The sequence below is a fragment of the Microtus oregoni genome, unplaced genomic scaffold (assembly GCF_018167655.1).
Source record: "Microtus oregoni isolate MIOR12 unplaced genomic scaffold, Mior012 000004F_ref0000308, whole genome shotgun sequence".
NCBI classification, from domain to species: Eukaryota; Metazoa; Chordata; class Mammalia; order Rodentia; family Cricetidae; genus Microtus; species Microtus oregoni.
Window position 1 is genome coordinate 36,330,055 of NW_024543063.1, and position 27,662 is coordinate 36,357,716.

At 50.1% G+C, this 27,662-nt stretch overlaps 1 protein-coding gene across 1 annotated transcript in view; it reads right to left on the reverse strand.

Moving 5' to 3' along the window:
* Plcg2 (phospholipase C gamma 2) overlaps window positions 1-27,662 on the reverse strand; it is a 121,722-nt gene that overhangs the window by 17,293 nt on the left and 76,767 nt on the right. The window contains exons 14-30 of the mRNA XM_041650097.1: window positions 27,115-27,283; window positions 25,767-25,871; window positions 23,143-23,232; window positions 22,605-22,780; window positions 22,306-22,506; window positions 20,450-20,569; window positions 18,932-19,112; window positions 17,138-17,209; window positions 14,244-14,353; window positions 11,345-11,441; window positions 10,063-10,129; window positions 8,264-8,421; window positions 7,085-7,187; window positions 5,136-5,345; window positions 3,455-3,600; window positions 2,474-2,588; window positions 1,403-1,570 (exon numbers count right to left, since the gene is read on the reverse strand). Of these exons, the coding sequence (XP_041506031.1) occupies window positions 1,403-1,570; window positions 2,474-2,588; window positions 3,455-3,600; window positions 5,136-5,345; window positions 7,085-7,187; window positions 8,264-8,421; window positions 10,063-10,129; window positions 11,345-11,441; window positions 14,244-14,353; window positions 17,138-17,209; window positions 18,932-19,112; window positions 20,450-20,569; window positions 22,306-22,506; window positions 22,605-22,780; window positions 23,143-23,232; window positions 25,767-25,871; window positions 27,115-27,283 (2,288 nt within the window). The remainder of the gene's footprint in view (window positions 1-1,402; window positions 1,571-2,473; window positions 2,589-3,454; window positions 3,601-5,135; window positions 5,346-7,084; window positions 7,188-8,263; window positions 8,422-10,062; window positions 10,130-11,344; window positions 11,442-14,243; window positions 14,354-17,137; window positions 17,210-18,931; window positions 19,113-20,449; window positions 20,570-22,305; window positions 22,507-22,604; window positions 22,781-23,142; window positions 23,233-25,766; window positions 25,872-27,114; window positions 27,284-27,662) is intronic.

Sequence of the window (27,662 nt, forward strand, 5' to 3'; positions counted from 1 at the left end):
AGTCCCAGTTCAGCACAGAATAGAGCCCAGGCTTCCAAACATCAAAAGACAGTAATTTGATAGAAATGACAAAAATGATAGTAATTTCTTTCTCTTGAAAAATGACTGCTCTGGGAACCCAGGAAACAGTGGCCTCCTGGGGAATCCGGAAGGATCTGTGAGGTCTGTCTCGTGAATCAGCAATGCTGGGGATAAAGAAGGAAGATATTCGCCATGAAGCTGGCCTGTGTGTTGGATCATATGTGAAATCCAGGGAGGAAGGAACAGAGAGAAACCATATCACTTAAGGATGGCCACCTTTCGAGAACTGCCAGGTCTGGCAAGACAGTCTTAGCTGCACTTGGAAAAATTCAATACAGCAAGTTTTGGTTGTTTTTCTTTTTTTTTCATACTTTTGAATTGTTTGAGAATGTCATATACGTACATAGTGTGCTTTGATCAAATCCAACCTAGTTCCTCCCAAGCAGCCCCCCACCAACTTCATGTGCTCTCTTTTTTAAACCCTCTGGGTGCACTTATGCATGGGTATGGGACCACCTATCGGAGCTGGGCTGGGTAACCTCTCAGGGACCGAGTCCCTGAAGAAGATGGGGCTTTCCCTCTCCTAGCAGCCACCAGTTGCTAACAACTCCTCAGCAAGGAGTGGGATTTCATGAGCCCTGACCCCATCTGTGCTGTGATTTGGGTTGGCTTGATATTGTACCCATCTTGTCTGGAGCTCTGATAATCTATCTCCTCTTCCTCAATGATCCCTGAGCTTTTGGGGAGGGGTAACATAGATGTCATAGAATAACATAGATGACATAGAACCAAGCACCCCACAGTCTCTTATTCTCTGCATTTATAACCATCTACCTCAAAAAGAAGCTTCTCTGATGAGGGCTGAGAGATGCCCAGATATATGGGTTTTTTATGTGGCTGGCTTTGACTGGGCCTTCGTAGGGCAGGAGGGGGTTTTGTATTGTGTTCGGCACGAAAATAAATCCAAGAATTAGGTCAACCTCCAAGTCTTGTAGAAGATGGTAAATTCAGAATGCTTAAGAGAGCTAGAGCCTGTGTTTGCTCAGGGCCTCATTCTTAGGATACTGGCCAGAGTCACGCATGGCTTGTGGAAGAACGTATTTCTTCACCTGCTAATGAAGACAAACTGCCTGAGGCAACTCACAATGAAATCAAACAGTGCCTGGTTGAAGATGGAGTAACTGATGCTTTGCTCACTGATAGCTAAAGGACTCAGCCTTTCTCCACGTTCTCCCCACCCTCGTGCTTACTGCCCACCTGACTGGCTTTGTTGTGACTTAACCTTTGCCAGGAAAGACGCTGGCGTGTTCTTTTTACAGCCTGCAGCACAGACCAAAGAACTTGGCTCCCCACATGGAACATCTTTGCTAATGGTCCTTACCTGACTTAATCCCTTTAATGGGGTACGTGGCATGAGCCAGGAAGTTGGGGTCACTGAACATATCCTCCTCGTACACCACAAAGCGGAGGAACGCAAGGTTTGGATCATAAATTTCAAATGTCACCTTCTCCTGCGTTGGAGCCCAGACAGGGCTGAGGCCGTTGTCATCTGGAAAAGACCAAAACTTGTTACCAATTCATGTGCCCTGCCTCCTCAGGGTAAGCCAGCCTCTGCAGCCTCAGCTTCAAATCCCTCCACAGTCTGGCAAATCAATTTGCATCCACACCCTAGTCCAAGAAACCCTGAAGGGTTATATTTGTTATTTCCTTCCCAACAAGCAATCCTGCTGCAGGCCAACCTTCTCACCTTGTGGGATAGGAGAAGGGAAGGGAAGTGGGGCAGGGGTAGGACAGAATTCAGTGCAGGGGTACCAAGAAAAGGGGGGAGCAGAGCCCCTGTGAGCCGCACCCCTTGGCCCGAAGAAAAAAGTGAGCTGGGGGTCTCAGAAGTGTGCTGGGCATTCTCATGGATGACCAGCCTTATATGGCAAGACCCACAGCAGACCTGCGACCCTATCAAAAGGCCAGTTTAATTGCTGTGCACCTGAGTTGTTCCCTGAGGGTGTCTAGCAGGCAGGTGGCTCTGATTCCTCAAAGAGAGGTTGGGGGAGCTGGGAGGGCTGGATAACAGCAAAAGTACATCATAAAATCCCCAAGGAATAGTAACCCACTTAGGAGTCTCCTCCCTTAACCTTCAAATGGAAGGACTAGCGGGATGACCCAGGTTCAGAGCCCAGAGTTCGGGTCCGAGCCAAGCCCATGTCTGTAAAGCAGTGCTGAGGGAGACACAGATAGACCCCTGGAGCCTAGCGGCCAGCCAATGTGCCTACAGACCAGCCAATGTGTCTACCAGCCAGCCAATGTGGCTGAATTGATGAGCTCCAGGTTCACAGAGAGATCCTGGCTGGTAAACTAGGGTGGAGAATGATCGAGGAAGTGATGTGATTGTTGACCTCTGACCTCTGCAAGTACCTGGGCACACCCACACAAACAGAAAGGGCCAGCTACTTACTCACAACCGTCGTCTTGAACTTGTTGCTGTCGTACTCGGCTCCACAGATTTCCACCTCCACAAAGGGACAGGCGATACTCCGCCCTAGTTTGGGGAGGTGGCGTGCACCAAGGACCTAGGACACAGAAGGCAACGACTGGAACTCTCCTGGATCCACACAGCACTGCTTCGTGGATTCTTTTAGGATTCCGGAGTCAGACTGCACAAGTTCACAGCTAGCCTTATCCCGTGGAGAAGTCACCACGGCACCCAGAAGCGTGGATGCCAATCCACCCAGAAGCGTGGATGCCGATCCACCAACCGTCACTGTCTGATGATAGGGAGGGGCAGTAGTTTCCCAGACCTTGACCAGAGCCGAGGCCATGTGACTCAGCCGGAGAAACTCACCTGAGCACAGGTACATGGCTACCCTGACAGTGCATTTCCCAGATGGGGAAAGTGGGGTGATCTGTTTATAGCGAACCCTTACACAGCCTTTGCTTCCTGCATTTCTAAAATGAGGTCTCTTTCATCCCGAACTAGCTTCAAACCTGTTATGTAGACAAGGCTGGCCTCACTCACCTTCATGACAATCCTCCTGCCTCTGTTTCCCTGGTGCTCCCAGAGCTTCATGCATGTTGGACAAACACTCCTAAAAACCAAGCTACATCCCCAGCCCATCTCACCTAAACTTCCTGGGTCTTCCAAACTCTCTCCCACATCTTCCCCAAGTGCTAAGGACTGGATTATAAGAGACCTCTGGCCTCTCCAAGGCAAAGGGGAGATGAACACCCCTCTTGGCCAGAGGCTGACCTCACAGGCACTCCAAGTGCCCATCTCACACCCAGACAAGGGCGAGTGACTGGAAGTGTTTACAGAGAGTCAGCCCAGAATGATCCTGGTGAACCACATGAGCCTGAAGTGCTGTCGAGACGGCAATGGCTGAACAGAGCCAAGAGTGTCACCAGTGTCCAAGGAGACCCGCCCAGCTGCCCGCTCTACCTTGACAGTGAGCGTCATCAGGATCTTCCTCTGGGACTCGGGTGGCATTGGGTCGTACTTCTCCGACCGCATGCTCTCAGGCTGAAGGACATAGCCCGTCCGCCCATTGAGTGAAAACAGCGCGTGGTTCATCTGCATGTACCTGTCTAAGAGGAGAGAGCAGGGATGCTACGGGGCAGCCGGGGAGCACCAGCTTCCAGGCACTCGTGGACATGGGTTACAGGGCCTCCCTATGATGATTTCAACTGTTCCAAAAGAACATCTGACCCCAAGGAAACATGGAGGGCATTTAAAAAACAACCCCACATCAGAAAAAGAAAAAAATATTGAAACTTTACTAAATTAGAATCTACTATAAAGGGATGTCAATCAGGGTAGAACACCTGCTTGGCACATGCAAGCCCCAAGCTCCAACCCCAGCACTTAGGAACACTGCCAGGTAAACCGTTAGAATCCAAGGTGGCTCAGAAAGCAGCCATGCAAGCCTGATGACCTGGGTGAGGTCCCCAGAACCCACAAAGAGATGGAAGGAGAGATTCTACAAAGATGTCCTCCGACTGTCCCACGTGTACCATGGCATACACGACCACACATACACACACAATAGTAGATTTGTTTTAACAGTCAGTTGTCTCAGTTCAAATAACAGGCAGATATTCAAAGGAATATAAGAAGCCAGCTTGGTGGGATGCGTTGGGCAAGAAGACCCATCGCTTTGCAGGAAGACTAAGGCAAACATCCCTTGAGTTGGTGAGGGGGAAAAGGCTAATGTCACTCAACACCTTGACTCAAAGTACAATTTAACGTCCGTTTTCAGCCGATGGGCAAAGATCGGAAGAGCCTCATAAAACTACAGGCGTGAAATCACACCAGAAGGCAGTGCCCATGCTTCCACCCAGTCTAGAAGAGGAACTGGGACAAGCACCAGGAGACAGGCGCTCAGTGGAATTCCTCAGGGCAGTTCATCAAAGTGAGAGCTTCCTGGGAATCGCCCCGTGAGTAAAGGATGTCTGCCCCACAACTGGGCACTAAGACCTAGAACAAGGTTCATGAGAGACCCAGGAGGCATTGGCATCTATGGTAGATGGGGATGGCACCTGACCTTCAGATGCCTAGAGCTGGGCTGGGCCAGCTGTTAAATGAACTTCAGCTCCCTTCTGTGGGATCCAAGTAGCTATAAGAGAATCCACAGGATGCAAAGAGCGGAATCCAAGAATTTGTGTGCATGAGTTTCCCTACCATGGAAATTGAGAGAGAGAGAGAGAGAGAGAGAGAGAGAGAGAGAGAGAGAGAGAGAGAGAGAAGAGTGTGTGTGTGAGCCTGAAGCCCTTAGAAAGGAAACAATACACAAAGAGGAGGGATAAGGCAACCATAGAACTCTTGGGTTCAGCCAAGCCTCAGGCTGCAAACCAATGCTACACTTACTAGTTAAAGAAGTTATTTTGTTTCCTTCCTAAGCCACAATGATAACTCTTCTGTCACTCATGAGCTTGGAGCCAACTTCAGTCAGGTGTCCACTCAGCTCAGGCGCTTTGCACTATCCCACCTTCAAGTTCAGCTTTGCCGGGCAAGCCCAATCACTTGTTCAGAAACACCACACCCACCAGCCGCCCAGCTGACTTGACCAGCTGTGACAGGGCCACTGCCCGGCCTGGACAGGCTGGCCACTGTAGTCCCTTACCTGCCGTCTGGAAATTGAGCGCCACCATCTGGGAGCCACACAGCCACAGGCGGAAGGGGTCATAGTTTGAAGAGTCAACTCTCTGTCCCTTCGGGTAGACACGCGTCAGGCCCTTCTGATTATACCGTAATAGATCGATGGGCTTCTGCCGGACAATGCTGTCCGCCTTTGTCTCCACAAAGGAGCGGATTTCTCGGAAGTCCGGGTTTTCTGCAAAGAGGAGGTGGTGGTTTAAATAAGTATGGCCTCCATAAGCCCATAGATCTGAATGCTTGGTCACCAGAAGGGAGGCACTATTTGGGAGTGTGGCTTCATTGGAGTAGGTGTGGCCTTGCTGGAGGAACTGTGTCACCTGGAGTGGGCTTTGAGGTTTCAAGGGCCCAAACGTGGCCCAATGGCTCTCTCTCTTCCTGCTGCCTAAGGATCCAGACACAGAATCCTCAGCTACCTCTCCAGCACCATGTCTGCATGTATGCTACCATGCTTCCCGCCATGATAACAATGGACTAAACCTCTGAATCTATAAATCAGCCCTAGTTAAATGTTTTCCTTTATAAGAGTTGTCACGGCCATAGCGTCTCTTTACAGCAGTAGAACATTGACCAAGACAGAGGAGAAGGTCACCCTTGCTTCTGGGTACAATGACAGAGGCCCAGGTAACAAAAGGAAACCAGTATTCTCTTGAAAAGACGCTGAAGGGATAGGAAGATTGCCCCTCGGTAAAGCGCCAAGTATGCAAGCAGGTCTTGAGTTTGAGCCCACAAGTTATGGGGAAAGGCCAGGCATGGCAGTGTGCACTTACAACCCCAGTGTGTGGGGCCTGCAGAAGCTAGCTGGCCAGCCAGTCTACCAGCTTGCTGACTCCAAGCCCAGTGGCAGAGTCCATCTCAAAAAAAGAAAGTAAGAAAGAAAGGAGGGAGGGAGGGAGAAAAGGAAGGAGGGAGGGAGGGAGGGAGAGAAAACAAGATGGACAGATGAGGAACAACAGCCAAGACTGGCCCCTGGCCTCCACACATACAACTACACACACACAGACACCCACCATGATGGGTCATTTTAATTGTCAATCTGACACAAACTGGAATGACCTGAGCAGAGAATCTCAGTGAGGGACTGTCTAGATCAGGTTAGCCTGTTGGCACATCTGTAGGGATGATCTTGACTGCTCTATCTGATGTGGGTAACCCCAAGCTGAAAGTGGGCAGCACCATTCCCTGGCTTGGGGCTCTGGACTGTGTGAGCACAGAGAAAGCTAGCTACATACTAGGCATGGATTAGCTTATTCTCTCTCGACGCTCACCCACGAGTGTGACGAGTGTGACTGTGACGTGACCAGGTATTTTATCACAGCGACGGGAATGAGACCAGGGGACATAAGTGAGAATGGCCCCTGTGTACTTGAACACTTAGTCCCCAGTCGGTGGCACTGTCAGGGGAGGTTTAGGAAGTGTGGAGTGCGGTCTTGATGGAGGACAAGTTTGAGGTTTCAAAGCCTCATGCCTTTCCTGGTTCTCTCTCTCTCTCTCTCTCTCTCTCTCTCTCTCTCATTCCTCTAGAACCTAGAACCCTAAGCCCAAATAATTCTTTGTTCTATGATAAGTTGGCTCAGTTGTCATGTTTTTCCAGAAAAGTTATGAACACACGCACACAAAGATACTTAAAGGCAGTGACAATCACATCTTAGCTGGTACCACTTGCCCTTAGCAACGTCTGGCACAACAAAGAGAGTCTCAGGCAATCAAAAGAGACCTGAATGCCCCGCAGCCTTTCCTTCTGAGCAGATTACAATTTGTTTTGTTTCGAACTGCCAATGTCCTGGCTGTGGGGATAGCAGAAGGGCTTCTGCCTAGATCCATTAGGAAGCAAAGCTAACGCTTGCCGTACTGTACCGGCCGCACCAGCCTCACAGCAAACCCCAGCTCACCCCCACTGGGTCTCGGGAGACTCACCCAAATGGTCCTTGGTTTTGCTGGTTGGCTTGCAGTAGACAACCAAGTCAGAGAGTTCGATGGCGATGGACTGGTTCCTCTCCCAGTACTTCATGTTGTTCTCCTGTGGAAACAGGTACCAGGACAGCGCTGAGCCAGCATCTGCACCATGCAATGTTCAGGCAGCATCTGTACCATGCCATGCTCCTGGAGTACCCAGGCAGTTCTCCCACACACAGCCTAAACACCCAGGGATGGGTGCTTTCCTGTCCTGAAGACAAATCCCCCTCCCTCTATCCTCTAAAGATTCTCCACCGTGCATGGGCTGGAGAGACGGCCCAATGGTTAGCGCAGCTCACTGTGCAACCATATCAACATGAGTTCAGATCCCAGCACCCACCTAAGAAGCCAGGTGTGGCCCTTCACAACTGCAACCTCAACACTGTGGTGGGGAAGAAGCAGGAGGATTACTAGGGCTTTCTGTTGCCAGTCTGACCCCCCCCAAAAAAAAACCTAAGTTCCAGGTTGAGCATGAAAGCCTGCCTCAAAGGGCTACATGAAGGAGAAACAGAGGATGGGACCCAACACCCTCCTCTGCCTTCCACACCCAAACATGGGCTCTCCTAGCCAAGCTCAGTGCAGAAGGCAGTCTCCTCAGGCCCAGAGCCCAGCACACGGACTAGGGGAAGAAAGAGCCCCCTCCACACACCCACTGTACCCCTATACAATGCCGTCAAGTTCCTACACAGAGCTGCCTTCTCACACAGCTCCAGACTCTAGCAGCCTCATGAGAGAATGCTTTTCAGAAGTGCATCAGCATCTAGGAGGTCACTGGCTTCCAGCCTCCTATGCTGAGTGCTTTAGGGATATTGTCTAGGTTGGTCCATACATCCCAAGAGACAGAATTACCTCCAACTCTGAACTACACAGCCAATGTCAAGACCAGATTTGTCTGGTCTTGCTGGCCTAACCCTAAGTTCCTGCTTTTACCCTGCCTGTCCCATGTTAGAACTCTGTCATCAATGGCCCCTCGATTAGAAATGGTGCCACTAGGTGCCTCCTGTAGCCAACACCAGAGTTTAGAATCCAGGGTCCCTCTGAAATATAACAATGGCCTCTGAACCCATGTCTGACCTCGGAAGAGCAGCATAGGCTGGGTCGGGCAGACCCCCTGTTCCCCTGTGTGCTTGGGTGACTCACCTTGGTGTCAATCTTCCACGTGATCTCGCGGATGCTCTGAAACCACTCAAACAGCTCCTCCACGCGATCAGTTGCAAACTCCACAGGAGGGTCCCCCTGCTTCTTCGGTTCCAGGACAAAGACAAATGCTTTCTGGTTCTTACCCTGGGGGATTTTCACTGTAGACAGAGGGTAAGGAAAGTCCTGATGGGCCCAACAGCTAACCACAGAGACCGTATCTCACACTGTCCTCCTCTCTAGGGACCTCACCAGAGCTGCCACAGCTACCGTCACAGTCCACGCTGATGGGGATCCCTGCCTTCCAGCAGGCAGTATCTGAACCTTTTGTACACGTTAGTGCTAAAGGTGAGCATTGGGCTGAGTTGTGGCCTCCAAAAAGATATGTCAGACCTCCGTCCCTATGAATGTAAACTTATTCAGAAATGGAATTTCCGCCAATGTACCAACTATCTCAAGGTAAGATTGCTGCACCTAGGATAAATCTTAATTCCAAGGAAAAACGTCCCTAGAAGAGAAAGGAGGGGGTAAGAGTGGAGACCCAGACAGAGAGACAGCCATGGGAGGATGGAGAAAGGTTGGGAACCATGTGGCCACTAGGTGGCGCATACCAAGATGGCCTGCAGGTGACAAGTAAAGAAGGTACCTTTAGGGAGGAACACCACGGTTACCCGGACCTGCCCAGCATTGGCGGCTGCACTTTGAGGTGACATCCCCAGCAGAAGACTACACGGTGTGTTTTCTAGCCTTTAGCAAACCTCGGGGGGACCTGGGGACACTAGACCTGTTACATTCATCTTACAGTGAGCTCGAGAAACTGAGGTGCAACAGACAGCAACATTTGGGAAGTCACGCTGGCAGAGCTGAAAGGTGGATCCAACCTAATGACAAGCCCCCCACAGCTGAGTGACAGTGTCATGTCTCCTAACAGGACAATACAGGGAAGGGGGCAACACAGGGCATCAGCTACAAAGGTGAGAACAGAGTCCCGGCGCATCTGGGAACTTGCCAGGGACTTGCCATTTTCTCACCTGGAGCAAAACCCCTCCACCTTCCCTGCCAGAGTCACAGGATAAGAAAAAGGGGAAGAAAATAAAGGCAGAAATAAAGTATTGGCCGTACTGGGAAGGGGATCTCAGGATTGCTATCACAGAAATCTGGGGGGGACCATGCTCGGGCCTCCCCAGGAAAGGGGGGACCCAGTTCAAGAATTAGTGGGCTGTGGGAACTCGGAGCTCAGCCGAGAAAGGAGCTTGGCCTTTATGTCTGGACCTATCTTCCTTGCGTACTTGCAGCTGCAGCCTTGGAAGCTGCAATGCACCCACTTAAATGTGCGCAGGCCCTGAACATGGGGAGCTGCGCCATGCAAATCATTGCTCTCTCCCCACAGATCACGTCCCTGGCGGCACACACGCTGAGGGCAGGACCAGAGAGAAGAGACGGGCACTCAGCCTTAGAAGCTTAGAGGCCAAAACTTCCAACCCCATGATCCACCACAGCCTGACCAAGAAACAGCTGAGCTCTCTGAAAAGCACGCAGACACAGGCAGATGTTGACAGGATGACAATAGCTGAGTCACCGGTGCTCTTAGGGGCCAGGCGGCCCTGTGTGAGCAGATGGTAGCAGCGGGCTCAGGGCCCCATCGGTTCCCATGCATTTGACTTTAGGCATCACGCCCCCTAAGTTTGGAGGCACAGGACTAGTGCCAGCCACCTCCCTGCTTGGGCTATCCTGAAGTCAGGCTTGGCAGGGTGGAATGGGTGGATCTGGAATGGCACCAGGCTAAGAAAACGTGTACATACCAACATTGTAGGTATTAAGGTCCAATATGCCTCTGCAGAGAGACCCAAGGGGATTGTCTTCAATAATCTGCGAAGAAACAAAACCCAATTCTCAGTAGTCATAAACAGAATAATAAAACGACAACCGGTTTCCGGAGCAGGCCATTTAGCGCCACCACGACCCGTGGCATTGCTGAAAATGCATATTCATTACAGCTTCCGCAGGGAGCGCACTAACACCAAAGCAGAGAGGACGGGGACCCAGCAGCGCCGAGGCGCCCACGGTCCCTGTGTCGCATTTTCCAATCCACAGAAACACACCTTGTGAACTCTCAGACAAATTTCAAACCCCAGCGCAGAGCCCTTATCTGATCCGCATTTGAAACGAGACCATTTGGCCCGCTGCTCCTCCAGCTCAAGAGCCTTCTGTGGCTCCCCATGTCCTCTGGAAAACAGCAGCTGGGGTCCGCCATCTGGTTTCCGAGGCTCTCCAAGCCTTGGGCAAAGCCCTGTTGCACCCTGGAAACATCCTGAGGTCCAGCTGAGATGGAGAAGCGGCTGCCATTGTACTATTCCAGCCTCCTCTGCCAGCCTTGTGATGACACAGAGAGACAGGGAGGGGTCCTAGCCCTGGCCCTGTTCCAATCCAGGCATCCTGGATACAACTGGCTTCCCATCACCACATTCTGGTTTAGGTTGTGCCTCCCTATGCCCACTGCTTGCGAATGAACCCCAGCTTCACTTTTAAAGCTCCAATGTTCCTTCCTCCAGGAAGCCCTTCCTGATTGCCTTGCCATTTTAGGGAATAAACACCATGGGCTCCAAAGGATTGTATGTCCACGTCACATACAGATGTGGCAGGCTGGTGGAGTCAAGGGGTCACCTCCTTCTACTGAGAGCATCCTGATCACAGGTGGCTAGGTACCGAAGCCTGGCTTACAAATTCACCAGAAGGCCCCATCTCACCTTCCAGCAAGGCACGGTTTCTTCCTCATGCCAAGCACGTTCTGCATGTCTGGCTTCCTAAACTGAACATGTTTCATTTGCACATTGCTTTGAGCAGAGGACAAATTCCCTGTCTGGCTACTTCCACTCCCATGGGAATTCTCCTGTGCTTTTCAGCCCAGGACCGCCTGATTAAAACACAACCGGCTCGTCATGGAGACTTTCACCCATTGCAACTTGAGGCCAGTCCCAATTTCTGTATCACTCTGCCTACTCCACTGCCAAACTCTGCAGAGACACCCCCGAGAGAGCTCAAGGACTCCTCCAGAGGCCTCAGCAACAGATGATGGAGACATACCTGCTTCTCCATCTCCTCAGCATCACCTGCTGAGATATCCTCAACGTAGTTGGATGGGAAGTACTGCTGGATCCGGGTCCCGTAGTCCCCTTTCCACCTGTGGAGAAGCACGGACACCGAGGGCTTAGCCGGCTCACCTCTGGAAGGGCCAAGTGACCAGAGAGGGCTGTCACGATCTGTGTGTGACAACAGCATGTCCAAGGGAGTCTGTGCCTTTTAAAAACACTTATGGTCGGATGGCTGAAAACTCCTGACTGGACTGTGGTATTGGCAACACTATGTGAAGTCGAAGCTTTCAGAGATTTAACAGGGGCCAAGGCCCTCCCAGAGATCCGCTGCCCCATCTGTGGGACGGCTCTGAGGAAGTTCTGGGGCCAAATGGCCTGCAATGAAACCCTTGTTGCTTGGGGCTGGAGAGATGGCTCAGCATCCATAACAGGTAGCTATAACTCCAGCTCCATGGGATCTTCTGCCCTCTTCTGGCCTCCATGGGCACTGCACTCTCGGGCACATACACAGAGAGGCATATATTTACTCATATGTAAAAAGTAATAAAAATAAATACTTTTGAAAAAGAAATCCCAGTTTCTTTGGTGACTATACCAGTGTTCTGTATTGCAGGCTCCTCATCTGTAAAATGGGACAATGCTGGAGCCGCTTGGAATTTATTAGAACTGTCTAGGTCTCTGTATGCCAAATGCTTTGAACAGTGTCCAGCACACAGCAGCGGTATGACAGTGTTCATGCTTAGGCTCAGCTCACAGTTCAGTATTAAACAGTCAGAATCTGTGGAAGTGCTGTGACCTTACCATACTGGGTACCCCCACGCTCCCCCACCAAGTCCATTCCTGAGAGCAGGGCCTCCTTCTATCAAACAGGCCACCCACTGGGCTGCTTTTCGCAGCCAGAGGCTCTTATCAAAAGCACTTCCAGCCACACCACAGAACAGCTCTCCATCCAAAGTCCAGCCTCCATAGCCTGGCACCACACCCTAGCTGGGTCTGAGCCCAGGGACTGTCTATGACTCAAACTTGACATCTACTCCAGAAGGCTCAGCTCCCAGGCCCGATAAGAGGCTACTAACCTGATAACCAAGCCTACTAACTTCCTAGGACTTGTCAGTATCTCCTCTACGGACCCTCTGTGACTGCCCCTGTCTTCTCTGGCCCCTGTGCGGTCACTGTCCGAGCAGACACACATTAACCTCACGTGGAACAATACATCTCTGCCTTCCCCATTGTCTGCTGAGATCTTCCTCATGGAAACCAGATTTATACACTTCGGCAGTGGTAAGGACTTAATTAACCTCTCCAGCCCGAACAAGCCAGACAAGGCCACGTGGTACCATCCACACAGTGGCTGCCAAGTGCTAGCCCTTTCTGCACCCCCATCACCCCCTTCCTTTCTGCAGACCATCTTATTCTTGGACTGCCTGGATTCTAGGACCAAGAACTTTATAACTGTTATCCATATGTAATTTTTAATATTCACACTGCTTTCACTCTCAAAACTGTCTCTACCTAAACAAAAATTATTCATTCCCCCAGTTGGTTTGGTTTATCAATCCCCAGCTGATCGGATACAAACAGACAACTAGGTGGGCCTCTTGCCATCTAAGAAAGAAGTAAGTGGCAGCTGGCATTTACCCACAGCCCCTTGCCAGATGAATCTATGCTGTCTTTTAATGTATCCCAGACAAAAGCCTTGGAGTTTTAGGAAAGTTCACATCGGAGCTGAGGGAAGGCACGGGACATGACAAAGCCTCCCACATGCTGAAGAACAATGTGACGTTGGAGTTCTCACCAAGGTTTACCCATACTCCCTCCCCCGGGTGCCTGGGGACTCCCCAGATCCAGGGACAAAAGAATGGTGGAGGATCACCTAGAGTTGAGAGTCTGATTTCTGGCTGTTCCACCCAGAGGGGAGAGTCTTGGGTACTGCCAAGCTCCTGCCTGGGGACAGGAGGTCAGAGGGCACCACTGTGGACAAGCTGATTCTGTGGGGACAGAGGCATCAGCAGAGAGACCTAGGGAGGCAGCTCCTCGCCCACTGGTCTGTCTTTGATGTCGGAAGCTAGGTAAGAACTGGTTTGGAATTAAGAGGGTCTTGCTGCAGGGTATCTGTCTACACTGCCTGAAGATGTGTCTATGTTTTGTTTCACCTGCCTAAGGCACCTGTGTTTAATAAAGAGCTGAATGGCCAATAGCTAGGCAGGAGGGAAGAGGCGGGGCTCCGAGCAGAGAGAGGAACTCAGGGGGATGAATCTAGGCACTCATGTAGAGGACCCAGGCTCAATTCCCAGCACCCACATGGTGGCTCCAAACCATCTGTAACTTCATTTGCAGGGGTTTCGATGCTCTGGGCTGGACTGAGTACCTGCATGTGCATGGTGCACATATGAACAAATAGACACACATAGAGACATAAGTGTTTGGGGTTTCTTTTCTTTTTCAGTCACACACAGGCTGTATAATCGCTGGAGCCTGCACAGTGACTACACTGCCTTGGGAAGTCTCGATGGCTGTGTCAGCCAAGTGGGACCCAAAGCAGTCTTCGCTTCACGGGACTGTCAGGAAGACTGGATTAGGCAACGTAGCAATTAGCAGAGTGCCTGGCATACAAAAGGACCTCAACAAACAGCAGGTGCCATTGCAACAATACAGTGAGTTTATGGTAATATGGACTGTACTATATGATGCACTGGCCACTGCAACAGTGTTCTCTATCTATTTTTCCAAAGGGCCCCTGCACAGAAACACCATCTCAGGGACTTAGCACAATAGGTCAAAGCCATTTGGAATGTGAGACACAAGAGAGCTCAGAGCTCCGCCCAGCTCCTTAGAGTCACCACAAGAAACCAGGCAAGTTAGCCTCCAAGATTCCCCATCCCCATACTTACCATCCCCCTGGCTCCTTGGAGACATTGTGGATAAGGGCACCACGGCAGAAGGTCAACTCATCGCTGCGCTTGGCTTTGTAGTCATAGAGCGCTTTCACAGTCCTCTGAGGCTTTGGGGGAAAACAGGAAGAAAAAGGACAGTTGGGAGACAGGAGTAGACACGGGGAAGCTGAACCTGTACCATTAAATTCTCATTAGGAAGCGAAAGATGTTGGCGGCCAAGGTTACAGAGCCATCTGCTGGCAAGAGTTGGTATTGCATAGGAGCCAAAGTCAAGCAAAGTTACCAGGAAGTGGGAGAGGACTAGTAACCTAACAAGGAGAAAGGGTCCATGGACAAAGGTGCAAAATTGCTAATTTCTCAACACCACCTCTTAGATTCAGCCACAACCACCACCTCAGAAGTCCCCAAAGAGCAACTTTACTCAATGACTCTCCTAGAATCATACACTGTTTCTTAGATATGCTGGGAACTCGATCACTATTTCTCCTTAGGAGGTTCCCCATTAACCATCTACACAGCATGGACAGTTGTCAAGAGTAGCTGAGATGCCAGGTGTAGTGGTGCCTACCCGTAGCTCCAGTATCTGAGAGGCTGAGGCAGGAGGATCACAAGTTCAAGACCTGCCTGAACGAAACAATGAGACTCTGTCTCAACATCCCCCCACCCTTTCCCCAGCAAAACAACAAAAGCTGGGCTCAGTATCAGCAGCAAGAAAGACAGGATTTATGTGGGGCAACATTTTCAAGGACTTTTCTAGATGCCTGCTGCTTGACACTAGTAAACACATGAAAAGGATGAACGCCACACAGCATGGAAATACTAATGGGGAACGCTCTAAAATTGTCAAGTACGTTTAGATTCTCAGCTTCCCTCTCCTCCCGGATAAAGGAGACAGGACTCAGGAAAACTACTTCCGGGAGACTAGATGCTGATCAGACCCGGAAGCTGGAACTGTTGCTCAGCCCATTCCAGTCTGTGCAAGCTGGAACCCGATAAACCTCCATTTCCCCATCAGAAACGGCGATCAAAGTTTTATATATTCCACAGGGTTCCTGAGAAAATTCAATGAAATAGTTCATGTGATGATAAAAAAAAAAATAGCTACACCCTGCATTTCCTAGGCATCCGCCATTCCGGAGTGTCGTCCTGAACCATTTACCCGCCACTGGCTCCATTAATTATCACAGCCACTTCAACAGGGAGCTGCTGCTACGGTGCCCTTTTTACAGATGAGAAAGCTGGGGCTCAGAGAGATGCAGAGCCTGTCGAAGGCCAAGCAACTAACGAATAGCTGAGCCTAGGTCAATGGTTTCGAGCTATTGTCATCTTCTACCAGATTCCATAAATGGCCATGCACCTTCTAGAAGCTCTGTCATGGAGAACTCCAACCGGACACTGGCCAGACTAGTCATGTTCTCCTGCCCCAGGGCATTCTGGGTGTAAAGGCCAGAGCCGGGCTCATGGTGACAGGGTGGCACAGTCGTGGCAGAGAGAGGTGCTACTGAGTGGCATTAGAGAGAGGCTGCTTTTCTGGGACAGCAAGAAAGGACCTCGGACTATAGAGAAATGAGTTAGCCGCTATGTGGACATTTAGGAACATGGCCAAGAGAGCTGGCTTCCAATCCAGCCGCCTGCAATGAACTCGGCAATAACTGAATAACCTCAATTCCCTCAGCTATAAAACGGGTACCAAAGAGGCACATGCTTTGTGGAGTTGGCATGAGGACCTAACCAAGGCTAAGTGCTTAGAACCACGCTGGACACTTGTCTTCAACACACCTTCCATGTTACCTCATGCTATCTTGCATGCTATCCTTCTAGTTCTGAGAACGTACCCAGTTCAGCCAAGACAACTCATCTAGACCGTCTTGTCAGGAGGAGGGGGTGCCACTGGAAATGTATCTGAGTGATAAATCACCTGCCTCGCTAGCATACAGGAGGCCTCAGGTTCCATCTCCAGCTCAGGGTTGGGAAATGGGGACTGCGACCTCATTCTTACGGCCCCTGCTCTCCCCCTATCATCTGCCTGAAGTTCCTTTGAGACAGTAGCCCCTGATTTGTGAAGCAATGTTTAAAAGGAAAGAGACGCAAACCCTTCAGCATAAACGGGGTCCATCACCCTGTAAGGAAGATGGAGGCCAGATCAACGTTCCTCTGCGGGCGCTGGATAAATGTCGAAAGCCTACAACAGATAGGCAAGCAGTGTCTCATCATAGCGCAGCCTTCTTTCTGAGAAGCTGTGGCTAACCTCTGCACATCCTTGCTGGCGCCTTCATTTCTCACTCTAGATCTGCATCCACGAGGGATTCGGAATTTCTTTTTTAAAAAGAAAAGAAACTGCAGTCTTGGATCTCAACAGAACCCACCAGCGAGAGCTGCACCCTAATCGTGTGCCAGACAAAAAAATCCGCTCTAGTTCTCTCCTCCGCCCCGGCCTGCCCCACTAAATTTGAGACAGAACCAAAGCGAGGAGGAGCTGGGGGCAAAAAGCAAAATCTACCTCTACCTACATGAATCTATGAGACAGAGGCAGGGTGGGAGTCCGAGATAACATTTGCCTTGCAAGGAGGTCAGCGAAGCAGACATAATTCATAAACACCTCAGGCTCAGTCAGTAAGCAGGAAAAAAAAATTATGGAAGATTTTTAATTAGAAGCTATTTGGCCCAAAGGTGGTTCACGGAAACTCGGGATTCTAGCAAGGCAAGGCTGCGTGTGGATGAGATTCTATTAACCTCAGTGGAACCACATGGCAGTCTGCCCGTCATCATCTGTCAAGAGAAATTTTAGTTACGGTCAGATGTTCCAGAACGCTCCCTGTTATAGCTGCTATGGAGACCAGTGGTGGGGCAGGGACTCTCTCTCAATCAAACAGATGGGACTGGTGCTCTACCATGGAAGGGTTGATTTCACTTGGGTCCACATACATCCTGCTGACGTCATAGAGAGAGTTGATGTCTCTTTCCTGAAAGACAAAAAAAAAGAGCAAAGGAAAGTCAATGGAAATGGCTCGGGGAATGTGGCTCAGCGGAAGAAGCCCTTGCCTGGCATGTGCAAGGCCCTGGATTCAGTTCCCAGGACCACCCAAACAGAAAATGTGGCATCCTAGGTTCCTGGAACGGCCCATGTCCATAGCCAGGCTACAGGCTTCCTCAGGGCATCCTGTTCTTTGGAAAGAAGGATTGGAACCTCATAGAATTTTCTTTGGCTCAGAGGTAGAGAAAGCAAGAAGCTTCAAAGAAGTTCCCCCAAATTTGGAAATAGACTTGAAGTTGTAGACACCTTTCCATGTCCCACAGGGTGCTAGGAACTCCTCATGACACCCTGCCCAAGGACAGCACATCCGAGGCTTGAGAGATTTACACCAGGGCAATTGGCAAACAGACCAGTGAGGCCTTTTTCCTGGAGTGGTATGCTAATCCTTGCAACAGCAGCCACCAAGGCCCCTCTCCTGCCCTGGCCCCTCCCCCAGCCTTCCTGTCCCTCTACCCAGGGCCACAGCTGCCACCCTTTCACAGTGTTGTCCTGTTAGAGTGCCTCCCCTGACCACTCCCCTGTCCACCATAGTGTCTCCTCCTCTTGCTATCAAGGTCTGGACTCTCCAGGGGAGCCCATGCTAACCAAAACTCCTCACTCTGGCACAATGTGTTCTCTCCTCTAGAGCCCGCTTTTTCTCAAAGCAGACTTTATAGACACTCTCTGTCCCATGGGAGGGACACAGGGTCTTAGGGCCTATTTCCTAGACCGATTTCTGTTGCTGTGATAAAAATATCCTGACCAAAACCACCTTAGAGAAGAAAGGGTTTCCTTGTAATTCTAGGTGGACAGTCCATCATCATGGGGACGTCAAGGCAGGAACTCAAATCATCTCATCCACAGTCAAGAGCGTAGAGAAAATAAAATACATACATCCTTGATTACTTAAACTCAGCCAGTTTTCTCCTCTCGTAGTGAGGAGTTCTGGACTCACTGTGCTACCCACAACAGGCACCCTCCTACATCAATTAACAGTCAAGACGGTCCCCCACAGACATGTCCTCAGCTGTCCTAGAAAATTTCTCTCTTAAGACTTTCTTCCTGCTGATTCTAGGCTGTGTCAAGTTGACAGTTGGTACTAACCAGCCTTCAGAGTCAATCTCTTCTCAAGAAATCAAGAGAACCTTCTGACAAGAAGCGAGATGCTATAGCAACTGTATCGGGTCTCTCCTGCACTCAGAATGGTACAACAAGCAGGAGAAGGGACTTACAATGGCCCGTCAGACCCTACATGAACCCTCCTCTCAGTCCCCATCCCGATCACTCATCACTCCAGGGGAGCTCATTTCATGCCTGCATCCTACCCCCTCAAGGCTTTTGCCCCTGCAATCCTTCCTCCTCCAGATGTCCACATAGCTCACTCCTCCTCAGTAAGATCTCCTCAGAACCTCTGAAAACTGCAGCCATTGCCCCATCTCTTTATACACGCCTGTGCCCTCCCAGCCTTTCCTCTTTAGCATGTAATCCCATCTGACATTGGCCGTGTGACTGTGGGTAGCATGAAGGCAGGGTCTTGGTGTGCTGCGGCTAATTCAGCATCCCCAGGACATCCCGTACCAGACACATGGTATGTATATAAGCGTGTGCATATTGCATATATACAATTTAGTCTGTGCAATAACTAACTCAATTCCCAAGAGAGTCAACCTACCATATTATATCGCTCCAGGAGCTCAGGGGTCACGGGATAGCGTAGCCTCATCTTGCGATAGAGCGCATGCTTTTCATAGTAGCTGACAAGCTCCACCAGGCTCTCAAAGTAGGCAGAGGTCCCCAGCACAAAGTGCCGGCCATCCCGGTTGATGCGACAGTGTTTCACCTTGCCCCTGGCCCTTAAGAGGGAGGACCACAAAGGATTAGCAACCAAGGATGCTAGCAGCTACACAATCACCACATAAGAACACCGATCGGCCACAACCTTGTTATTCACCCTTAGGGACTGAAATAGACAGAATTCAGTCCTCCTATGGAACATGAGACGGGAGATGTTTTCAATTCGGATCTGGAAGAATCCATATGGGATGATCAGCACCCAGCTCTTCTTCAATCAACTTGATTGAGGTGCCCTACTATGACCCACAAGCTAAACATGGCTCCCCTTGTCTTTTTTAATAAAGTTTTATTGAACCATGTTCACTGTTCATTTGAGTCTATGCTGTGGTCTTCTCTTGCATAGCTGCAGCAGGGTCCATGCAGCCTGTGAACCCTAAATTGTTTGCTTCACGGTCCTCCCACAAACTGCTTTCTGAGCTCTAAAACCTCCATCAGTTCCCAAGTCCTTGAATCTTGTCCCCAGTAGCCCAAAGTTGCAAAGACTCTTTTTCCAAAAGGAAGTAAGGGTTTTTTTTTTTTTTCTCATCTGTTTGAAACATGAGGCAGAAAAGATTCAAAACAGGACAGGCAAACAGATTCCTCAGTCTTACTAATTTAAAAGAGTAAGAGAAATTGAGCTCAATCCTAATTTCACAGCAAAGAATGTGCAGACTGGGGAGGTTCTGCTCTTCCAGAGGATCTGGGTTCGATTCCCAGCCCCTACATGGCAGCTCACAACTGTCTATTAACACCAGTTCCAGGGGATCTGACTCTCTGTTTCTGACCTCCATGGGCACCAGGCACACATGTGATACACAGATATACATGCAGGCAAAATACACTCAGAAATAAAGAAACAAGCAAACAAACAGAAATAAATTTAAAGAGTAAGAACCTTCCCTGTGTATACACCATAAAGAAATGACAGAACTCTAAGGCAATGGACAGACTAATTACCCCAAGGTTGTCATGACTCGTGCATACATGAGCCGAAACGCCACACTACAAATATGGACAGAGGTGGCGGCACACACCTTTGATCCCCACATTCACAGGAAGAGAGATGCAGACAGAACTCTGTGAGTTCCAGGTTAGAAAGAGCTACATAGTGACACCCTATCTCAACAGACAGACAGAAAGACAGACAGACTGACTATGCCTAGTACTTGGGATATACATCCTTCTTGTTGCTGTCCTCACCATTAGCAATGGGGTCAAGGACACGGAGCGGCATCTCTGCCTCCACCAGAAACTCCCTTCCTTGGGTCCCATACCTATCATTCTCCCACCTCCTCTGGGGAGCACTAACCCCCACATATACAACAGCACCTGCCTACCTGAAACAGATGGCACCTACCTGAAGGTGATGGCATAGGAATCGGTCCCCTCCCGCTTCCGGATGAGGAAGGCTCCGTCTCGGGGAATCCGCATCAGCATGTCCTCTGCTTCACCCCTGCTCAGCCTGTCGTAGTACCACCTGTGCCCAGAACAGGACAACAACCTGGTGAGAATCCTCCTAGCTGAGAGCCAGCAGGAGACAAAATACCAACAGGCAGGGACACCTAGGGCCTGACCGAGGAAACAGACACAGAAATTACACCGGGACTTCCCCAGCCATATGCACCTCCAAAGACAGCGATTCCTATTCAATTTTCCTGTTTTATTTTATTGCAGCACTGGGGAATAATCTAAGGTCACATGCATGCCAGGCAAGCACTCTCCCACGGACTATACCCTCAGCTTTATGCTTTTTCATTTCATATGAGGCAGGATCTTGTTAAGCTCTCTTCAGACACTGCTATATAACCCTAGCTGGCCTTGAACTTGCGATCTGCCTACAGCTCAGCCTCCCAACCAGCTGAGACTATGAGACTGAGCCAACATGACTGGAGGGAAGTCAGAGCGCCCCCCCCCGAGGAATATGAGGAGGTCTATATGAAACTTAGGAGAGTAAGTCTTCTCATCTGTGCCCACCTGCCCAGCCCCAAAGGCTGGCAGAACTACAACAGTGTACCTCGGGTCATCCAGGACACGGAACACAGGGAAGGTTCAGAAAGACTTTGGTTACAAAAGCTACTAGATGACAGGCTTTGAAAGGCAATTGGTATAAATAGGAAATTATTATTATTATTATTATTATTATTATCCAGCTTCCTCCAAAACAAAACACCTGCCTAAAGATTTTCTTGCATTTCTAGAGGTTGACCTCTTTGCCAGGCACGGCCTGCAAGGCTCCTTAGTGGATAAAGAAACGAGAAGAACAGGCCCTCGTGATTGCTCTTCGGTTTCCTTTGGCCACAAGAAGGAGCCCTGACAAGCACAGACACAGAAGGCTCAACCCAGCCTCTGAAATCAGAGCTCCAGACCTCAGGGTGCTGAAAAAGAAGGAAGGGAGAGGAAGCCATGGAGAAGAGAAAAGAAAAGAGAAAGTGAGAGCTGGGGAAAAAAAAAACAGGCGGTGGTGGCGTATGCCTTTAATCCCAGTACTCAGGAAACAGAGGAAGGTGGATCTCTGTGAGTTCGAGGCCAGCCTGGTCTACAGAGCGAGTTCTGGGACATTCGGGGTTACACAGAGAAACACTATTTTGAAAAACAACAGCGACAAAAGGGGGCCTGGAAAGATGGCTCAGCAATTAAGAGCACTAATGGCTCTTGCAGAGGATCCAGTTATGTTCCCAGCACCCACACAGTGGGTAACTGGTAACTGTCTGTGATTCTAGGTCTACAGGATCTGACACCCTCTCCTGGCCTCTGTGGGCATCGTACACACAGCACACATAAATACATGCAGGCAAAACTACTCATAACTTTTTAACTTAAAAAAAAAAAGTCATACAACTCTTGCAAGAGGACCTGAGTTCAGTACCCAGGATCCATGTCAGACAGCTCACAACCTCGTATAACTCTAGCTCCAGGGGCTCCAGCTCCCTCTGCTGGCCTCCATGAGCACTGTACATGCAAATACCCACACAGAGACCCCCACACACATACACATAAATAAAATAAATATTTTAAAGAGAGAGCAAGTGAGAGAAGAAAGAGAATGGGACAAAAGTCTGGCTGGCAGGAAGAGGACTCATGGTGGTCCTCAGGAATCCTAATGTCCCCAAAGGGCCAAACTGAATGGGCTCCTGGAAATGAAAACCCCATACAGGCACCTGGTGGGTATGACCCATGTGGGTGGGGTACCTCCCACCCAATCCCAGAACCTACGGCTTGGACTCATGTGGGTTGGGGTTGGGCACCGGGTCAGTGAGCCGCAGCTCGAACTCTGCACAGCGTAGGTGTGCCTCACGGTAGTGCTGGATGAGGGCGTAGATGCTGTTGAACGTGAGGTTGTCTGTCAGGTAGTACTTCATGGCCCCACCCTCCATGGTGGACCGGATTCGACAGTGCTGCACCCGACCAGACCGCCTGTCGGGAACAGGACAGGGACTTCATCAGAGCCAGGCAGGAGAGCAGCCTGATCACACCACCTCCCGCCCACCAGTCTTGGAGGAAGGGGGCCTTACCAGAAGGAGAGGGTGTAGTCATTGGGGAAGGTCTCGCTCTCCCGCACCAGAAAGGTGCCATCCTTGGCCCCTGTCTCAGCACAGTATTCTTGCAGCAGCTTCTCTGCGCTGGTCCTCCTCTCCACTTTCTTGTGGAACCATTTCTCCCCAAAATGCAGCTCCGTGGGAGGAGTGTCCTGAACCACAAGGAGTCATTACAGCTTGTGACAGCGCCCACTGCCCTCTCCTGACAACCAGAAGCCTGAGCTCACGCTGGGCTGGACTCGAGAAAAGCCCAAGAAGGGCAGCAGCTTGAAGGCAGAGCAGGGGGCGGGCCCATCACCTTCCCCGGGGAAAGCTGGTCCTAGATCTTTGGCCAGTCAGGGAGGAGGAAAGAACCTTGAATCTTATTGGTAAGCCCTAGGGCCAGCTAGCCAATCAGGAAGAGCTAGTTAAGTATGGCTACTCAAAGCAGTCACTCCTTCAGGATGAGGATGCTTGGCCAGCCCAGATATGATAAGACATACACTAAGTCTCCAGGTGGGGATTCTCCACCTACCTGGACCAGCTCCTCCTCCACAGTCTGTTCAATGTCGTCACTGAAGGACAGCTTGGCGTCAGCGATGGCACAGTAGTGGCGAGTCCATTTCTAGAGAGCCAGGCTGCCGTTAGTCTCCCCCAAGGTTTCAGCCCTATTGACTCTAGGGACCTGCGGGACAGCACCCCAGCATTCACTGGGGACTGCCCTGCCCCAGTTTTCACATTGATGATGATTTTACGAGATCTGCTCTTTAAAACATCTACTTCTGGATTCTAGGGATTTCTCAGGACTTTTTAAATCAGTGTCTAGGAGCAGGCGGGAATAAGGAGTCTCTGCTGCGCTGCCAGTTTGCAGGGAAGAGGAGACTATGCCACCTCGTGAATAGCTTTCCCCAATTCACCTAACTTTTCCCAGTCCTGGGGATCAAACCCAGGACCTTGTACATGTTAGGCAAGGGCTCTGCCACGGAGCTGTGTCCACAGCCTGCTCTGTAAGCCTTTCTGGATCACTTCAGCCAACTGACCTAACAACATGTTTACATTTCACCAATTGTTTTGAATTATTGTATAGAATAATGTTTTTTTGCTGGACACAGTGGTGTACATCTTTAATCCCAGCACACAGGGGCAGGTGAATCTCTGTGAGTTAGAGACCAGCCTGGTCTACAGAGCAAGTTTCAAATAGGGCCTCGTCCACTTCTACATCGCTCCCGCACAGGAAACACATGAAAATCTAGGTATATTTATATTTACATGAAGTTATATGTAACAAATACATAATAAATAAATATATTTTGAAAGGGTTTTTTGTCGGTTGGTTGGTGTGTGTGTGCGCGCGCACCCATGGAGGCCAGAAGAGGGCAGAAGATCCCCTGGAGCTGGAACTACAGATGGTTGTGAGCCACCCAACATGGATGCTGGGCACCAAACTCATGTACTCTGGAAGAGCAGCAAATGTTATTAACCACCCAAGTCATCTCTCCAGCTGCCAGATAGATATATAAGTATTTTTAAAACTCTCGAGTTTAAAAATATATGAGATAAAGCATCGATATTCTTATTTATCTCTTAAAATCCCAATCTCCAGATGTAAATGATACAATTTCATTCTTAGAGGCTGAATTAGACTCCACTGTGTATATATGTGGCATTTCATTCTGATTTACTTAAATTTTATCTATTTCATACTTGTTTTCTATTTCATTTCATTTATAGGATACTAGAATGGATATGGGATAAATTCAGGTGAATCTGGATGCCAGGAGGTGTGGAAGAAGCATTTAAAGCTTGAAATTTTTACTCCACCACAAATAATAATAACAACAACAATAATAATAAAGATAATGATGGTGATCTGGGGTGGGACAATTTCAGATCAGAAGGCAACCGCAAGTTAAGATTGCTAATATATATGCTGGGAAAAGGATATTATTAGTGAATGTTATAGTTCAAACCAAAACCTGTTCCTACAAGGACTATGTAATAAAGGGTTGCTTATAAGCGAGAGGGTTTCGGGGGGACCAGGCCACTGGGCACCCACTTCATAAAAGTGTTAATCAATTCATTGATAAGCTCATAACTGTATAGACAGTTGGAAGCTTGTGCTGGCTGAAGGAGGAGCCACTGAGGCCTTGCCTCTAAAGGGCTGACCTCTTATCCCTTATCAGCTCCCATCCACCACGAGGTGAGCCACTTGGCTCCTCCACACATTACCCATCGGAATGCTCTGCCTCACAATGAACCAACACAGAAGCAAGTGGTCTGAACTGAAGCTTCCAAGATCAAGAGCCAAAAGAACCCCTCTTTTCCCCAAGCGGCTTTCTCAGAGGGGCACTTGGTCACTGTGACGAACATCTGCCTAACACAGCGGGCAAGGGGTGAAGCAGAAATACAATCCACAACAAGCTAACAGTGTCACAGCACTGCGGATGTTCTGGTTGCTGTAGTTACAGCAGATGCTCCTGTTTGGGAAAGGTCCCTACAAGACCAAGGCAGAACAAGGGGTAAGGACACTCAGTCGTGATGCATCCTGAGAGTCATGAGTCTAGGGTGTGTGGCAGTCTACTGTGCTGGTCTGTGTTTAAGTACATATTAAATTGAATAAGAAGTTATTTGAAGGCATTACAATGCAATAAGAAGACAAGGCACACAGCTCCACACAGGGCAAAGGCAGGGATAGTGCTAGACTTTATGGCGGGAGCCTAAGACACCTGAGACTTAGCACCCACAGCTCTGTGTGAGGGGGACCCAGACACCTGAGAGTCAGCACCCACAGCTCTGGGAGGGGGACTTTCAGACAGCTGAGACTCAGCACCTACAGCTCTATGGAGTGGGGGGACCCCCAGACAGCTGAGAATCAGCACTCACAGCTCTGTGGGGGGAACCTCCCAGGCAGCTGAGTCAGCACTCACAGCTCTGAGAGGACTGGGGGATCCAGGCAGCTGAGAGTTGGCACCCACAGCTCTGGAGGATACCCCCAGACAGCTGAGAGTCAGCACCCACAGCTCTGGGGTAGGGGCAGGGGCACCCAGACAGCTGAGAGTCAGTACCCACAGCTCTGGGGCAGGGACAGGGGGACCCAGACAGCTGAGAGTCAGTACCCACAGCTCTGGGGGCGCGGGGGGCAGGAGGACCCAGGCCCACCTGGTCAATGGAGTCCCACATGTACAGCTCTCCCTGGGTCTTGTGCTCATCTTTTTTGTCCTCCACGTTGACATCGACATCACCTCGGGGGCCCAGCTTCTTATGCTGAAGGGGAGAAAGTTTACATAGCCCTCCTCGCTAAAGACCCAAGTTCAGAGTCTTTGAGGAGCAAGAATTCACCCGCCCTCAGCCACCCAGCAAGCACCTGCTCTCTGCTACCTCAGATCCGTTGATGGCTCAGCATTCCCTGTAATCTCAGCTCCATTCTTGGAGACCTCTCCTCCCTCAGGGGTACCCTGCTTGCTACTCAGTCTAAAATTAGCCCATCCCTCTCCCTTCCCATCCCTGCCTCTTTTTCAGCAGGAGTCACGCTTCTGTTTTCATATGCTTTAGAGTGGGCTTGAAGGGAGGGTGGGGACTGAGTGAAAGGGGAAAAAATGTTACTGACACTTGTAGATCAATATGATGCAGTATTTCCCATGTCCCTTCCCCCTTGCTAAATTCTAACTGTCACTTCTTAGAGGGTCTATGGAAGCCCCACTGAAAACCTCTGCCCTGTAGAGACAGGAGGATGTTAGCATCCTTGGTCCCCAAAGCCCTTTGGGAGCCAAGCCCCAAGCTCCTAGAATATTCTACCTCTTAATGAGGAATATAAATTCGTGCATGCTTTATTCCACTATTTATCTGGTCTCTTTACACTAACACAAATATGCAAAGGCTGAAGTTCCCAAGGGCAGATAAAATCACGCATCCCCTCCAAAGAACAGGAAAGCCAGCCTCAGCATCCCGCTGCCACTCACACCCTTTTTAAGCAGCTATCCATACCCCACAGAGTCTGAGAGCTCCCAAGGGCAGGAATGGGATCTGGGCCACTGGAATCCCTCCAACGCTCACACAAGACTGGCTCACATCAGGCCTGGTGAGGTTTACCCAAGAACGGATGAGTTCCATTTGTTTTTGTTCTAAAATTGGGTCTCACTAGGTAGCCCAGGCTGGCAGGAACCCACCACCCCCACTCCCAAGTTAGAATTGAGAGGATGAACATGGTGCCGAGCATGCTGCACGTACCCGCTCACAGCTGTTCCTTGTTACCGAGGTAACAAGGTAATTAGGTTCAATATCTCTCTCTCTCTCTCTCTCTCTCTCTCTCTCTCTCTCTCTCTCTCACACACACACACACACACACACACACCATTTCCAGAAGGGCACAGGGGCACCGAGAGGTTACGTGATCAAGGTTTGGCCCAAGATCAGAGACAAGGTAAAGAAGGCGAGACCTCGAGTATGGCATTGGGTCCTTAAGGATGCCTACCCCCCAGTAGACAGCGTCCCCCACACGTATACCTACCTTGATGATGATCTTCTCGCGAAGCTGGCTGGGTGAGGGGAGCTGGTCAGCGCTGGCCTCCGTGGGCTTCGTCAGCAGCAGGTCTCCTAACACTTCCTTGAACACCTTGGCCATGTAACGCTGCTGCTCCACACTGCAGTGCTCCTCAATGGACAAGATCACGGGGAAGCTGCAAGGGGCAGAGGACAGAGTCAGCCAGGAGACGGGAAGCAGGAATCTTGTAATTGCCCACACTGGTGAGCAAACGTCCATGTCTCAGGCACTGGGGCAGGACAGGTAATAAGTCAGTAATTGGGACCTCCAAAACATGGTTCCCAAATGAGCCCCCCTCTTTATAAATCCATGGCAGCGGTGTCTTTTCATCATGACAGGAAGCTGACAGAGTCGGAGTAGATGCTATACCATCTTTGTGAACACGGAGTCCCTCTGGGCTTCAGTGGCTGATGGAGGGAGGGACGCCCAAGAAAGGGCTGTGTGGAGAAGGGAACATGAGAGGCCTGCAGACTAACTAAAAGGCATCCTGGTGCAGGAAAAGACGTTCACAGAAG